A 15,946-nucleotide genomic window follows, 5' to 3' on the forward strand; every position below is an offset into this window, starting at 1 on the left:
AGTGAGAATATCAAGATTTTGCCAACACGAAGAAACTAACTGTCAATGTGTCATTCATTTTCTCACCTTTTGTCTATTGTCAGTTGTGATTTGTGAGTGAATTCATAATCTGTATTCTGTCATTCTGTCTGCATTTGTTGTCTATATTTTGGGGTTGATTGAAAACAAAAAGAAATTGAATAATGGAAGAAGCAGTGTCTGTAAAGCATGAGGGTAAAAATATTGATATAAAGCAAGAAAATGTGGATAGTTATAAGCTCGAATTTGATTCGGGAAGTCAGGATAGTAGCAAAAGTGGTAGCGGAGGATATCAACGATGGGCGCCCAATTTAAATGGTGTAAGAAAAAGTGCATTTACGCCGTACAAATCGGTCCAGTGCACCGCGTTAACAAATTTACAAAGAGGTAATTATTATTTTCTTCGTAGTAGGTGTCGCCTAGATATATTGATTTCTAGGAATATCTGTGGGTCTAAAGTAGGTGAGTGAAACGTTCAAGGTCACTTTTGTAGGTAATACGCAGGCGCGAGTCCCGGAGTTACCCCAGCCAGATTGTAGCCTACACGCGAAGGCTGGCCGCGGCGAAATAACCCGTGACGACGTGAAACTGGAGCAGTATGTTGACATCACTGATGAACACGGCCTCACTGCCCTCCACTGGGCAGCTAGCTACGGCCAGCTGAACAGTTGTCAAGATTTGGTATGGTGAGTGTTACAGGTCCTTTGTTCCTTTGTCTGCCAGTAGGATTGATCTACACAATGAGCCTTTGAGGACACAATGACAAATAATCTCTACACTGGCTTCAATTACTCTATTGTGTCTGAATGAATGTTATAAATTGTGTTTTTAAAATGTAGGTGTGGTGCCAATGTTAACATGCGGGGTCCTGAAGGGGAGACGGCACTACACCTGGCAGCGGCGGGCGGACACCATGAGGTTGTGAAGTTCCTTCTCAATGAGGGGGCTGATGCTGACATACAGGATGATGTAAGTGCAATCATCTAATGATAACATGGTCTTCTGTTTTCTAACTCCTAGGTAAAATCTTTTTGCATTGGGAATTCAGTGCTTACAATAGCTAATGCTGGACAACAGAACGGCTTTTTGTAGAGATAAATGAGATTCATTCATTTAAGTGAAAAAGCCTCTAACAAAGAGAAGAAAGATAATAGTGTCACTACTGGAGAAATATGTTCTAGTCCCAGTTTTTTGGAAATAAACCTCTTATTAGCTGATCAATCACATTTCCAAAACTTATTGGATATAGTGTCTTAATTTATAATTACAAACTAATTTTGTCTTGTTACAGTCTGGTAGCACAGCATTGATGTATGCAGCAGCAGCCGACTTCCCTTACACTTGTAATGAGCTTCTGATCAGAGGTGCAGATCTCACACTTACCAATGATTATGACCAAGATGCTTACACACTGACCACTACCAATAACTGCAAACTGGGTAACTATATTTGATTTTGTCCTTTAGAACAGCTTTAGCTGATGATGCCTGTGTATGATTGTTTGATATTCTGCGTTAATGTTATTTTTGTTTGTTTCAGCACAAACTGTGATAGAAAACTTTTTGATTGGCTGCCTCAGTAAAATGTGAAACTATTAACTGCCATCTTATGTTGCTTTAGTCAACCAAGACAGCAGATTCATTTGCCTCCAGGAGTTAAATGAAAATACAGGGATTTAGTTTATAATGTAAATTAATATATATTTTTAAGTTCATTATATACAAATTACAACAATGTGACCATAAATAAGTATGACTCAATTACAGACAATATCAAAGTTCATGTTTTATTTATTTACACCAATCCTTAAACCTATCGACTTCCATATACATGTACATTTAATAAATGCCAAAAAATATAAACAGTATAATTAAAAAAAGAATTGCATTCTTTTAGTGATTTAACATATTAAGTCTTTGTGCCCACCACCTTTGGTTCTTGTCATGATACAAAAAGTTCATAAGCCAAGATGAAAACTACTGGGTGCTTACAGTTTAGATTCAGTCAACCAGTTAAATGCTTGTGGTTTCCTGTTAGACGATGGGTCAATCAAAATGTTGATGATGCTAGGTTTGTCAGTGACAGCTATTGACTTCTTCACGGCCGTTTCGATTTCTTCGACGGTGCGGCACAGGTGTCCGGTCTCGCCGAACATTTCCATCATCTTCTCGTACCTTACTTCACCACTCAGAGCGGTGGGTGGAGTACTACGAATAAAAAGGATCGATATTAAAAACAGGTCTTGTGAGAATGTAAACAGTGTCGCTTTGTATACAAAACAGTGTGCGTAAGGGTTACATACCATTGAGCAATGTCACCGCCAGACTGCAAGTCAGCCATAACGTCGGGCGGGAATCCGCTGTAGATACCACTGTTGTTAACTATGATGATAATCACGGGCAGCTTGTAACGGAACATAGTTTCGATCTCCATACCTGAGGAACATAATTTCACAAACATTAATACTGTAAATAATTTCGTGTGACTCATCTGTACGCCGGTTCAGGCATTCATAATAACAATTAAAATTCATATTATTGTAACATGTAATTGTTGACATTCTTAATGAATTGTTAGTGTTTAAATATCGGCATGTTTTAAAAACATTGTAGTTTTAATTTGCGATGCATACCGGAGAAGCCAAAGGCTGAGTCGCCTTCGACACAGATGACGCGTTTCTCTGGCGCGTAGTCGCGGCACCACATAGCGGCTGCGACAGCGAAGCCAGGACCCACCTTCGAAAATATTTATAATTTAGGAACCAGGTACAAATTAAATGGTTTGTTTTATTTATTCAAATAGCAAACAATATTATTTTCGTAAACAATTTTTAGTAAAATTATGTTTCTTCATACCCCCATCGTGCCGAAAGTGCCGGCGTCAAGTCTGTGACGTGGTAAGTTGTTCATCAACATCCCGCGGCCGATGTCCATGGTGTTAGCGCCTTCACTGACAATGATGGAATCTTTGGGAATGTTTGCCTGCACGGTCTTGAATACTGCGAAGTAGTTAAGCGGCAACGTTGTGTTGCTTGCTTGTGCCTGAGGGGAAAAAAGCAGTACTTATTAACAATTTTTGTTTTACAAAATTGATGTGATATCAAAGTTCTAAGAGAATTAACGTAACATACTTTTCATAAGGAGTAAAAGACAGCATTGTTACCTAAATGAATACAAGTTGTTCTTACTTTAAAGAAATTCTCAGAGAGTGAGATTAATGAGTTTGCAGAATAGCTTAGGATTACTTCCATATTTTTCACAATGAGAAAATAATCACGCACTTTTGTGGCAATAATCTTATTCATTGTAGTGCAAAACATAACATATTACCTTTACGAACTCAGTGTTAGCCTTTTGCTTCTGCTGTAACGCTTGCCACCAGCTGTCAGTAGCGGGCTGCAGGGAGAACTTCTTCTCAGCTAGTGCCTGTGTGAGGGCCTCGGCAAAAGGCTTGATGTCCGAGTGCACAGCTATTTCAGACTTGATGCTGTTGTGGAATTCCTCAGGTGAAATGTCGACCTGCAGAAAGAGAACGAAAAGAACTCATTAATCCAATTAGGTATTTTTGTGCTTTTAAACAAAATTTTGTATTTTTTTGTAGAAATTTTGATTATTTTACAAATAGTTCGGATCTGGACAAGTGGGACGCTTGTTTTTATTTTGAGCCCGTCAATTAAATGTATCTTAGGCAAAAATGTTTTGAATATGTATAACACCCACTGTCACTCGACCGTTTAGAGTTCTATACCATTATTATGCGTTTTTTTTATTGACCGAAGTGAGTTAGCATGTTGATCGATTCCAAAACCTTTCCTATTTGGGAGGGCCGTGGGACATTTATACGCTGGTACAACTTCTTTCAAATACTGACCAAAGCTTCAACTACAGAAAATCTCGCTTACCCAACAATGTGATATTTTAGAAAATTTAAATTATAATTATGATACCTGGATAACTTTAACATCGGGTGCGAATCTGGGTGTCTGTCCGAAGTGCAGCATCCAGTTGAGGCGAGCGCCCAGCAGCAGGATGACGTCTGCCTTCAGCAGCGCCTGCGTACGCGCCGTCGACACGCAGAACTCTGACTCATCGGCGACTACTCCCTTGCCTGGCCGTACGATATACAAAGTTAGTATCAGATGATAAAATTAACAGCAACTATATTGGCCAAATTTTTGGTAGTGATATAGAAAAGGACCTTGACGACCGGACACAGAGACACCACAAATGTAACAAAACGAAAGGGAACAACTTAAATCAAAACCAAGAAATAGAAGAAAAAGAATGAAAAGAAGCATCTTCATAACGCAAAACAATAATATTTTTAAGATACATAGTTTTAAGTATAAATACTATTATCCCCTTACCCATAGGCGTGGGTAAGAAGGGCAGCTTGGTGGTATCGACGAGTTTCCTGACAGCGTCCTCAGCCCGGGCGTGCGCCGCGCCCTTGCCCACGATGACGAGCGGGCGCTGCGCCGCCGCCAGCAGCGCGGCCGCCTGCGACACCAGCACGGGGTTCGGGTGGCCCAGGGCCACCGGCTCGGCGTTGTAGAAGTCTAGGGGAACTTTGTCTTCGTCGGCTTCAGCCTGGTGGTAGAAAGAGGGTTATAGAGTAATGTGAGGTAGAATGTTGTATGTTGTTTTATTGGCATGTTTTTGGCTTGTTACTATTATTTGGGAGTCATATATCGTCATAATCATAGAATGGGGCAGCGGCGATTGATGTATTTACATCCGTATTATGTCTTGTTATGGGTAGCTTAAGTAATTTGTACTTAGTTTAAAAAATTTAAAAAATACAATGCAATATGAAATTATATTCTTTTACAGTATATTAACATTACAGTATATATAATGTATTGTTTTTTACGATTTATTATTTAAAGACGCAAATCGGATTTAAACACCGTAGGTACATAGGTACTTACGTAAACTTTATCGAAAGTAGATATATTTGTTCAATACATAGGTACATTGCGAAAGCTAACAAGATTCTCATGTTGTTTTGATAAATTTGAGGTTTATCTTTATTTATTAATTGACGGGCCTGTTGGTCTAGTGGTTAGTGACCCTGACTGCTATACCGGAGGTCGTGGGTTCGATTCCCGCCCAGGACAAATGATGTGTGATGAGCATGATCATTTGTTCTGGTGTCTGGGTGTAATTTATCTATAATATGTATGTATTTAAAAATATATAAGTAAGTTTATCAGTTGTCTGGTTACCATAACACAAGCTCTGCTTAGCTTGGGATCAGATAACAGTGTGTGAGTTGTCCCAGGATTTATTTATTATTTATTTATTATTATTATTATTTATTAGGTTTACATGATATTATATGTATGCTTATGATAATGTAGTTGTAAAAGCGAGATGGCAATCTCGATGGCATGTAGCAGGATCTCTCTTTAGATTTCTTTCTTTAAGACGGTACGCCCTCTGATGGACTAAAACCTGTAAAGGGTAGGAAAATGGATAATTATAGTAACGGGCTTACCAGTAGTAGTGTCCCCGGCATGTCAAGGTATGAGACTCCGGGGCGGCCGCTGGCGGCGAGGCGGACCGCTCGCTCTACGTGCAGCGGGATCAGGCGCGGCGACGGCGGCCGAGCCGCGTACTTGCAGTACAGGCGGCTGGACTCCACCTGCACGGCAACAATAACAGTAACAGTGTATTCAGAAAATGGTTTGTAATATCAATATAGTAAAAATAGGGATTTATTATCATTAAACAGGCCAGAAAGTTATTCTTGAATCTCAGTGATTTTGATTGCCACGGAAGGGTATTTTGGATACTTGCGCCACTAGCGCCAAATTATTATAATATTTTGCGGCTATTTTAGGAACTGGGTTCCGTGGGGTCTCCTGTTGGGTCCGAAAATAGTCGTGAGTAAACCGTTACGTCACATACCTAATAATTTTAGGAATTAACTGAGGTTAAGATAGCGTTTTTTTATAGAATGCTTCACTAATGATTTGTGTTTGCTAAATATAAGTCTGTGGGGCAAAGTTAAGGTCTTTAATACTGACCGTAGACATTCAGATATTCTCGTATTGCGAGTTCCATGCATCTTTTGAATAGGCACCTGGTTACCCAAGAATATTCTTCTATAAGTAGTAGGCTAATTTATTCATTTTTTTCGTGTGAAACCCACTCTATTGTTTGTGATAATTAATTTAATTTTTAATTTTAGGTAGGCAATGTCTCAGTTTAAATGATTTATTATTAAGTTTACACATAAATATCACATTTTACATTTTCGTGACCTTTAAGGCAGATATAATGTTACAAAGTCCAATATTATAAAAGTAGCCTTAATTAATAATTTAAGGTGACAATTGTATAAAATTGTTAAAAAAAATGTAGCTTCTACTTTTCTTTGTAAGTACCGGAGCTGCTTATCAAATACAAACGTAGTATAAAGGTACTTATAAAGTATTTATTCGATAATCTGTGATCAAGGCTACATATTATGTGTATGTGTGTAAGAGTCAAGCGGGCAAATGATTATTCTTTATTAATGTCACGTCTCATGTAATATGTGTAAGAATGATAAGACTGCTATTGATTGCTTTAGGGATTTAGATATAGGCTTAAGCCTGCGGTTTTGCTTATTACCTCTCTTATATACCAATAGATAGTAATTGAGCTATGTACTTTTTTTAATTAAGGGCCGATCTTTGTGCATGTTATTTGTAAGCCCCCGCGAAATAAGGATTAAATTCCTTACTGCGGTAGTCTTTTTTCTTTTTATTTAATAATTTTAAAAGGAATGAACAAGGAACTCAAGCATTGACCTACATTCTTCTTCTTCCATCCATTCTCCAAACTTTAAAAAAATAGTTTTACTGTTAAAAGCTTAATAATATTTATTTCTCTATTAATATATTGATTGTCTGTTTGCAATCTTATTCCTCATTATCTTTCAATTATTCCACTTGGTGAGGTACTTTATCTTATCTATACTGTAATTGAGCAATTTAGGATTTTTTGGTTTGTTCCTAAAACTTTAGCCTACTTGAAAACGGCAGACACTAATTTTGATTATGTTATTTTTGGTCCTTTTCTGTTAGTGTAAAAGCTTTTTAATCAGTGTGACATTTTTAAACTGCTTTCATATGCAATATGGGTAATTGATTTATTTATTAATAGATGCCTTAAATACGTTTGCATGCCCATAACTTTTCTAAGGAAGCAATGTCTCAAGCTTCACAAATTTATCATTCGTTTTTAAATATGTATTTTTACATTACTAATGTAGCCATGCTTAAATGTTTTTATTTTTACCTGTGGCCATTCCTGGAACCCTCCGATACCTTCGTGATCCTGAGGGCATGATCCAGCGATGACAATAAGGGGCCAACAGTTGACCTGAGCATTGGCCATGCCCCCAATACAGTGGAGCAGACCAGGGCCTGATACCGCAAGGCATACTCCCGGCTTACCTGGAATTTAAATATTCATTCTGTATTTATTCACTTGCATAATTGCAGTGTTATTCAATGGCCTTTGCCCTGCCATTGGACTCAGACTGGGCAATGTCGAGACTCGAGTGAATTGTTTTTATTATAGCCATATTAGGAATCAACATCGAGAAAAACAGTTTTGTGGGTTTTGTATAAGATTATAAAATAAAAACAGTTTATACTAGAGTTTTAAATTATAATTTGTTCGTTATAAGTTATGACTTTATGAGTGAGAGGGTACTCTATTTAATCTGTACTAGTAACCAAAAAGTTCAAATAGAAGCATGAATTAAAAATTTTAACAGATTTTTAAATATTTTTTTAATCCATAGATATTAATCTCATTTATATTCATTTTCACACATTAATCTTATTAAACTATTTTAATCTTTGTTATCGTCATTGTATAAGAAATAGTCATGTAAATGTAAAATATTTTATCTCATACACTGTTAATAAGCTGATAAATAATGATAACATATTTATCATTTGTTTTTAAACTCCTACTTAGTTTCATCTAGCAATAAGGCTGATTTTGACTGGCGGGGGACTGATTATTGTGCAGTACCTACCTTAGCGGCCCATGGCCTGGCCAGAAATACTGCAACAATATTCCTACTACTATAATATATTTTGATGTATTGATTATTAATATTTATTTTAAACAAATAGTTATATGTATGGTATGACTAGCCATTCGATTTTATAGAACCTCTAAATAGTTTATAAAAAAAATGTGTTAATGAGAAATACAAAACCTGTTACTAACGTACTAGAAACTTAGCAATTAACACTTTGACAGCCACGTTCAATTGCATAAACTACATGCAAAATGAACACAAAGCTACATTAAAGAGGCGGAGACAATGTTGTAAGATTATGTTGTTGAATGTTGAAATAGTGATGTCTTCCAGTAATATATTATCGATAATGTTTCAGTAGACCTATTTAAGTGTACAAGTAGATCATTTTTAACTTAGGTCTTAAAAGGTGGTTATGTATTAATAAGGGTATGAACTGTGGGACCACCGTTTTTTCAAAATATGATATTATGTATTTATTTAGAAGTACCAACTTTCCAGTTTCAAATCAATTGTAGCACAAGATGGGAATTTGAACCTTATTCTTTTTTAGTTCATTTATTCAATATTGGTTAGTGGAATCGTAGAGTTTTGGATAAAAAAAATATAATTATCGACTATCGACACTTATGACGTTACAAATTTGCCGAACCCTAGCGTAGCCGATCATTTTACGTTTGAAAAGTTATTTTATATTGACTATTTAAACGCTATAATTTACAGAAAACATGATAAGATTTGAGTAGGGAATATAATAATAAAACTGTTATTTTATTGATTCAAAATATTCAGTGCTATTTGACAGAATTATCATTTGACGAAAGAAACTATTTTCTTCAAAAATTACGAATTTATAAGGGTTAATTTCATCTTGTAACATCACATGCAAACAGAAATTTTATCGTCACCACACACTTAGAATACTTTTATTACTTTCATTTAAATGATTTGGGCCAAAAATCAGAAGGAGCAGCAAAACTTTATGACAAAGTATGAGAATAGGTTTCACTCAGTTTGTTTATTTATTACCATAGGTACTTACATCTGTGGCATAAACTTATTCTTAGTGGCTAGACCGGTCATGGCAAAATAATTTTAAAGTTAGCCTTCCAAACATTCGAATCATGATCATCCATTTGATGAAAGTTACAGGGGCTAATTGAACATTTGGTTTTTATATAAATCAAAGTTTGAATAAGATTACTCACCAGTAAGGTATCCCATGGCCTGCGCAGCATAGCAAGCAGCCTGTTCATTGCGCATGCCTATGTATTTCAGGCCGGCCATTTGGAAAGCCAAAGCTGTCTCAATAACGGGGATTCCGACAATGCCGAAAACATATTGGACACCCTGAAATAAAAGAATTTTCAAACACTGCTTTATTAGCTCTTCTAAATATATGAAGGTCTGAATCTTATAATGAGTTAAAGTCGCATACCTTGTTCGATAAAAATATTGTTCTTTATTTCACACCATGTGAATAACAAAAATAAATAGTAACATGTTGCAACAACAGGCAGTCTTAACGCTAAGAATATTATTTTACAGACAAACTTACAGCTTAGCAAAAGTAAAGATGTACAGGTCTCTAATCACTACTTCAAAGTACTTTAGTGGCATTAAAGTGAATACATGAACAATACAATAAACTTGTTGCATCTGTCAAGAATTATTTTGCTTGATTTAGTACCTAAGATTTTTAATACTCAATACTTTTATTGCATTCAACATAATGTTCTTTGGTGGTAAAACTTTTAATTAGCTCATACATCATATGTCAGGCACAGCTAAATTTTACAAACTTTTTTTCAGCCAGACATTGTCTGAGGAATAATTAGGAATCAAATTATTTAAGATGGCATGGGTCACAACTTTCTATGTACAAATGTAATGAAAACTGTTTGGTTGAATTTAAAACCTTATATTGAGAAAAAACAACCTTAGAATTGCTGTAGCACTTGGTAAGTATGACGGAGTTGAGGACGTTTTCTGATTGAACTGTGGGGCATACAAGAGTTTAATCAGATTTTATGTCTTTACTATTATCTAACTTAGGAGCTATCTAAATAGGAATATTAATTTGAATTATCTTTAGAAATTAAATCAATAAGCTATGCCTTGTTTTTTCATTAAACAAATAAACAATTACAAATGTATTCAGGTCACAGCATTGCATAGCTATATACTTATTTGTTTTTGTAATTATAATGAATAAGTTACATTTAATTGAATTATTCATGAGCAGAAATAGGTATACGTTACACACCTATTTCTGTTCGTAAGTTCATAAGTAGTTCTTGTGATGTATTCGGCGTTATTGATTTGATAAGATATTAAATTTCCACTCACCTGTTTTTTCAAACTTTCCGCTAAAATAGTATTCCCGTCGATACCCATTGCTTGATTTAACTTCGGTGATATGTGTATAGAACGTCTAATGACCAGCTGACTCAGTCTTCCTAATAACATTTTGCAAAAATATTTAATCTCCCAAGATAACACAAAAAATTCAAACTTTGGAGTTGTGATCAGAAACTATTACAACATGTTAAGTCCAACATTGCTAAACAAAAATGATAATTTTTATCAAAAAATGTTTATATTATCGTTAATTTTAATATACCTGGTTTAAATATTTTACGAAGGATTAATGATTTATTTATCAATCACAAAAACGTGTAAACTTAAATCAACACAAATTAAATGACTATCAAGTAATAAAATAATCAGATATCTGAACAAATTGAAGTTTGACCGTACATGTAAACATGTTTAATTGGACTTTGGATTTAGCGCGTCATTGCATTTTCTACCAAACTAAAAAAAACAATACTGGTAAATTAATTAATGATTGAAAATTCGATGTAACAAATATTTTAAGTAATCTAAGACATGGTTTACTTAGTACAGCGGTTAAATAAATATTAGAAAACATTTTTATTTTATTAAAAAGTATTTAAAACAAAATATTTGTAGGAAATTATTACCAAATACTTTTGCATTTCGTACAGTGGCCACACGGTGTGACGTTTGCTATGACATTAGCTTTTGCGTTTACAAAGCTCGCTGAGTTCCGCACAACAATTCGTATAATTTGAAATAAAAATAAAAATAATTATATATGCACCTTCACTTTCTCTCTTTCACCTTTTATCCAGCTTTGTACTACAATAACGAGCATATTATATTTTCACTATATAAGCTGGGCTAGTTTATTGTATTCCTTTTTGTAACTAAGGGTAAATCACAGGGGATGTAAAGTCAGTGGAGAGACGGTAAGGCGTACCATGTCTCGAGCTTTCGGCCATAACTCAGTCATAACTAGTGTGATCAATACGACACCACACTACATACACTGGCTTGCCCCACATTCAAACAGCCTCGTCGCGCTGTTAGCTGTGGTCGCTGTTGTGCTAGGTAGTCACGCGTTCTCCTCCTTCTGTGATACTGACATGACCCAGAAGAAGACCTGGAAGGACAATCAGGACGCGCCTAAAATACGAAGACGTCGATACAGCAGCGCGCTCTCCCGCCCTAACAAGGAAATGGCAGGCTCATGGTCCATGACGGAGGGCAATATTTATGCGGCGGGTGTGCCCCAATAGCAGGCGGACTCACTTTAAAATTCTTTAAAATTATTAGACATTACGTGATTTACAAAAGTCATGAATACACTCAACTACAACAACTTACTTTTGGATCTAGAAAGCAAAGTAGCTAGTAGTAGTAACTCCAGTGTCTTTTAAAAACATTTACTATTCGTAAAACAGCGCGTTGCTCTTTGACTTTTGTAGGGAGGCGGGAGGCCTATACACTTCATGTGCCTATACAATGTAGATGGGTGTAGATGATGATGAAGGCAACTAGGTTTTTACAACATAGCGGCTGTTCTTCTTTATTAATTAGAAAATATTGTAAGGCAAGGTTCATAGCTGTCATAACCCAGCGGTACCTATGACCAAGACTTTTCGAATTCATGTGCGTATCTAATTACCAGATTTATCAGTTGCAGATAATCGCAAATCAGCACTCCTGAGATTTTTCAATGGTTTTTAAAGCTACGTTAGGGCTTTATGGGGGCTTAAATTCTGATACAAGGTTGTAGTGCGAAAACATCAACCATACGACATTTTGTTATAAATTACCTATAACCACTACTAGTACTAGGTACTAAGTAAATCTGTCAATTTTGTCCAACGCTTTTTAATCTCGGAAACTTAAGTAGCGTGACTTACCTATTTGAAAAATGGTTCATAATATTTTTAAATAGACTTTTACATCAACGATAAAGAGTGGTTTTCTTCTTATCGTATATTACATGCCCATTTCATTGTTTTCTCTTATTTCCCGCCGCACAAATAGCGATTTTCTCATTTAAAAATCGAAATACTACATCTTCTCGATATTGTTGTTGCGTAGGTAAGTGTTAGGAAATCACACGACTGTTATAAAAATGAATAATAGTGAGAGAATTTATGTTACTGTACATCTGGATAAAATCGGGAAAATGGTATTGAACTAGCAGACATACTAAGTATTAATCTTAGTATAACATCGATATATTGAGGTACTTATAACATAAATCTATTTTCAGACTCCTAAAATTGAGATATGGCGCTCTTCGAAGGCATTAGATGGTTCTTACAGGATTAGTAGCGCGCGTGTTACACACGTTCATAGGCCAATTTAAGAGCTTTCCATCAAGGAGGCCTTGTGTGTGTCTGCCACCCGAGTAGTATATAAAAGTCTTAGCAAACCTATGACGACATTTACAAAAGTACACAAACAGGTTGGAGATAAAATATTTGACAAATGCGTCCTAAAATAAAATATTGTGGTTTAAGAGATACCTTACAAGATTCAAATATTACGGTTTGTTATGTTCAATCGTGAAAATATTTTGGACTTTACGACAATTGATATTATGAGAGAGACAAGAATTTCCGTACACTGTATTGTTGATATTAACTCGTTAAAGTACCTAAGTAACAAAGTAGACTATTACCACTTAAACATAAACCTAGCAAAACATCAGAAAGAATATTTATTAGTGAGAAGCTGACCTGTGCTCACTTTGTTCACCGGTATATTTCGGGTTAATAAATAGCCTCACTCATAAATAATTACTATTATATTGAATTTATTTTCAAAATCGGTTCAGCTATTCCTGAGATTACCGCTATAACGAAACTTTGTATCTATTAGTAAGTGTAGGTAACATAAAAGAGATCCGAGTACTTGATTAGAGTGATTACAGTGTAAATTTACGGACAGAAGTAAAAGTAATGCAATCGAAAAGACGACAGTAAAAGTAAAATGCGTACAAAAAAAAACATTCTTCAAAGTTACAAACTGTTTATACCAGTGAAAGGGAAATGGAAATACCTTTTCCAAGAGGGCGTGTCATATTTCGATTCTAGTTCTGCGACAGTGTTACGACGCTTGTCACCAGACGTGTGTATGCATAATTAAGTAATTGATCGTGTGAACTAATGTCACTACAAGCTCTAAACAAGCTTACACATCTACCAAACACTATACTATTTTCCAAAGCAATCGCTTTTCATTTTCATTATATGCCTTCAAATTGCCGTAGAATACAAGGAATAAGGTCTTACTTGTTATTTTGCCACATCCTTTTGAGCGAAGGGAAAGCTACCTTTTCTACAAAGCGTAAGTAAGCCATGCCTGTTTTAAATAATCGCGACGTTAGTTCGTGAATTGTGCTGACATAGTCCTAGTGTTGGTATTGTCATAACGTACACACGTATGAACGTATATCAAATCATAGTCAATGGTTTTGCTACGCTTTTATGTAAATCGAAAGTAACATTTGGTATAATGTCCGATGTCAGTCTGGCACTTATTCGTGGTATAGATTAAGTTACAATAATACGTTAATCAGAGCTTTAAGGGCTTATACTAATCGGTCGGTTTGCGAAGGATTGCAACAAAAACAAGGAGGACGTAGTACGATGATTCAAGTTCAGCCAGTAAGAATCTGACACTACCCGATCGTCGAGGGAGCGGGTGTCCAGGAGGAATCCGCCACCTTACCAAAAATAAGGCCTATACTAATACAATAAATGACACTAAAACAACTAACATGATTGTGTTGTTTCATTTTAGGTAACCCTCCCTCACATTTCATCCGTCACACTTCTATAAATAATCATTTTTCTTTTTGTATTCTACACTTCCTCTAAGCAACTTTAATGTCGGCTTCCATTTCCAGGAACTGCAAAAACGGTATTTTGCATCTTCTTATCTTTATAACCAATTTTACTGAATCATATCTAACTGCATCCCATTGTTAGATTGACAAGACTGAGAATAAACAATCGCTTGACCCATTATTAACTGACTTTATAGGCCATACGTATAGTTTTAAACTTGGTACACGTGGAAAAATGTTGTTTGCCGTTCATACATGTTACTATCTGGTGCTTGCACGAGCGAGAACTTTGTAACTACCACGTCGAGTGTTTGCATCAGGTTGTTAACATGCCAAAGACAAAAAACCCAGTCCAGGATATACTCTTGGTTTACAAACGTCGCTTACAAGTGTAGCTGCATGCAAACTATTGCTTTAAAAAAGAGAGAAGTTATTTTTAGAACAGAAGAAAGAGTCGACAGCCTTTTTGAAAATGGCATAGAAAAGTCATGAAATATCCTACTTATAGGATGAATTATTACTTTAGGGGCAGGTATTTGGCGTTTTTTTTTTTTTTGATTAGTCGGTGGAATCCTTATGGACACCCACCTCCTCGGGGGAGGAAGTGGGTAGTGTCAGAGTCTTACTGACTAAACCTGAACCGCCATACAGCGTCCCCGTATTTAGTAGGTGCGCGGGCATGCATAGCATTTCAACATGCACCGACTGCGGGGCACCGTCGGCTAATAGATGCCGACGGCTTCCTTCGTCACGGAGGCCGACGTGTAGAGAGCGGCCTCTCCACCTGGTACTAGGACCACATCCACTGCACAAAATGTGGCCCCCCGTCGGGGTGCAGGTTTTTGACCTACTTAACTTCAAGGAGCTACGAGATTTTTTCGAGGATGTCCTTAATTAGCGGTTTCAGAGGCTGTAGCGGTTAAACTCTTGTTGTACATCAACCATAGAAAAAGAAGAAAAAGATGTCTTTAACACGCGTTCTCACAATCTCACTCTGAAAGGCTGTTAGCAAACTTCGCGACAGCAATGTTCATTGTTTTAGCCATTGCTTTTGAGTTCGAAGTAAAATCTAAAGAAATCTTCCTTTAAAATAAACGGGATTCAGTAATAAACGTACCGTAAGTGCCTTCTCGAGTTGGTAGTATGTAATTGCATTCAGAAACTGTCAGCTGTCGTCGTTTGTCGTTAAGACCGATTGAAGTATACTGCTCACACTGAGTCCCGAGAACTGCGCAAATTACAATGATTTGAAACTTTTATCGTCGCTACCATATACTCAGCTGCACGTTCTTATGTACTCATCTTGCTAATAACCGTCATGTCAGTTCCATCATCAACCAAAACGTAGGTATTTGTTTTTTGGTAAGTTTAAATAACATCGGGAAGAGTGCCACTCACACAAGGTTTATCTTATTTGATTCGATCCATTTTGGAATAGAAGGCAGACAGTAGAGGAAATAATGTTTTCAAGGTTTCCTCTAGGTTTTGACATAAGTAGTTGATGTTTAATAATATATGTGTGGTATCCTGAAGCAATATTAAATGAAGATGAGATATATAAAAAGTAACCGAAAGATGATGCCCAGAGATAAAAAATTAAAATATGAATAGACGACGACGAATTTGAATATCAGCAAAATGCTCTTATAAATATCTATGATAATATATAGTCGTTGGGAAGTAAATAATAAGTTTTTATCTAAA

At 36.0% G+C, this 15,946-nt stretch overlaps 2 protein-coding genes across 3 annotated transcripts; one reads left to right on the forward strand and one right to left on the reverse strand.

Annotated features, from left to right (window-relative positions):
• The first annotated feature begins 85 nt into the window (after window positions 1-85).
• LOC113492422 (DNA-binding protein RFXANK-like) lies at window positions 86-1,795 on the forward strand. The gene is made up of 5 exons (XM_026869892.1): window positions 86-405; window positions 512-704; window positions 858-987; window positions 1,310-1,457; window positions 1,558-1,795. Exons 1-5 carry the CDS (start codon window positions 183-185, stop codon window positions 1,605-1,607), a joined length of 744 nt encoding a protein of 247 aa, XP_026725693.1. The 5' UTR covers window positions 86-182; the 3' UTR covers window positions 1,608-1,795.
• LOC113492403 (2-hydroxyacyl-CoA lyase 1) lies at window positions 1,693-10,803 on the reverse strand. Of its 2 annotated transcripts, XM_026869890.1 has the most exons (12): window positions 10,691-10,803; window positions 10,417-10,526; window positions 9,276-9,417; window positions 7,308-7,465; window positions 5,518-5,664; window positions 4,385-4,607; window positions 3,965-4,125; window positions 3,348-3,536; window positions 2,874-3,059; window positions 2,651-2,753; window positions 2,321-2,453; window positions 1,693-2,225 (listed from the first exon to the last, which is right to left on the reverse strand). In XM_026869890.1, the coding sequence occupies exons 2-12, from the start codon at window positions 10,462-10,464 to the stop codon at window positions 2,006-2,008; spliced, it is 1,710 nt and encodes a 569-aa protein (XP_026725691.1). In that variant the 5' UTR covers window positions 10,465-10,526; window positions 10,691-10,803; the 3' UTR covers window positions 1,693-2,005. The 2 variants fall into 2 exon arrangements, with proteins under 2 accessions (XP_026725691.1, XP_026725685.1); XM_026869884.1 differs by lacking the exon at window positions 10,691-10,803 and having other exon boundaries at window positions 10,417-10,629.
• Between the last annotated feature and the right edge of the window lie 5,143 nt (window positions 10,804-15,946).

This window comes from Trichoplusia ni, chromosome 1, assembly GCF_003590095.1.
Source record: "Trichoplusia ni isolate ovarian cell line Hi5 chromosome 1, tn1, whole genome shotgun sequence".
Lineage (NCBI taxonomy): Eukaryota > Metazoa > Arthropoda > Insecta > Lepidoptera > Noctuidae > Trichoplusia > Trichoplusia ni.

Excerpts from the sequence above, each read along its gene's own strand:
- LOC113492422 (XM_026869892.1), top strand. The coding sequence starts at position 183 with ATGGAAGAAGCAGTGTCTGTAAAGCATGAGGGTAAAAATATTGATATA. Across the intron at positions 406-511 it reads GTTAACAAATTTACAAAGAG|GTAATACGCAGGCGCGAGTC; the intron begins GTAATTATTATT and ends TCACTTTTGTAG. Across the intron at positions 1,458-1,557 it reads TACCAATAACTGCAAACTGG|CACAAACTGTGATAGAAAAC; the intron begins GTAACTATATTT and ends TGTTTGTTTCAG.
- LOC113492403 (XM_026869884.1), bottom strand. The coding sequence starts at position 10,536 with ATGTTATTAGGAAGACTGAGTCAGCTGGTCATTAGACGTTCTATACAC. Across the intron at positions 9,418-10,416 it reads CGGAAAGTTTGAAAAAACAG|GGTGTCCAATATGTTTTCGG; the intron begins GTGAGTGGAAAT and ends CTTTTATTTCAG. Across the intron at positions 7,466-9,275 it reads GGCCATGGGATACCTTACTG|GTAAGCCGGGAGTATGCCTT; the intron begins GTGAGTAATCTT and ends TTTAAATTCCAG.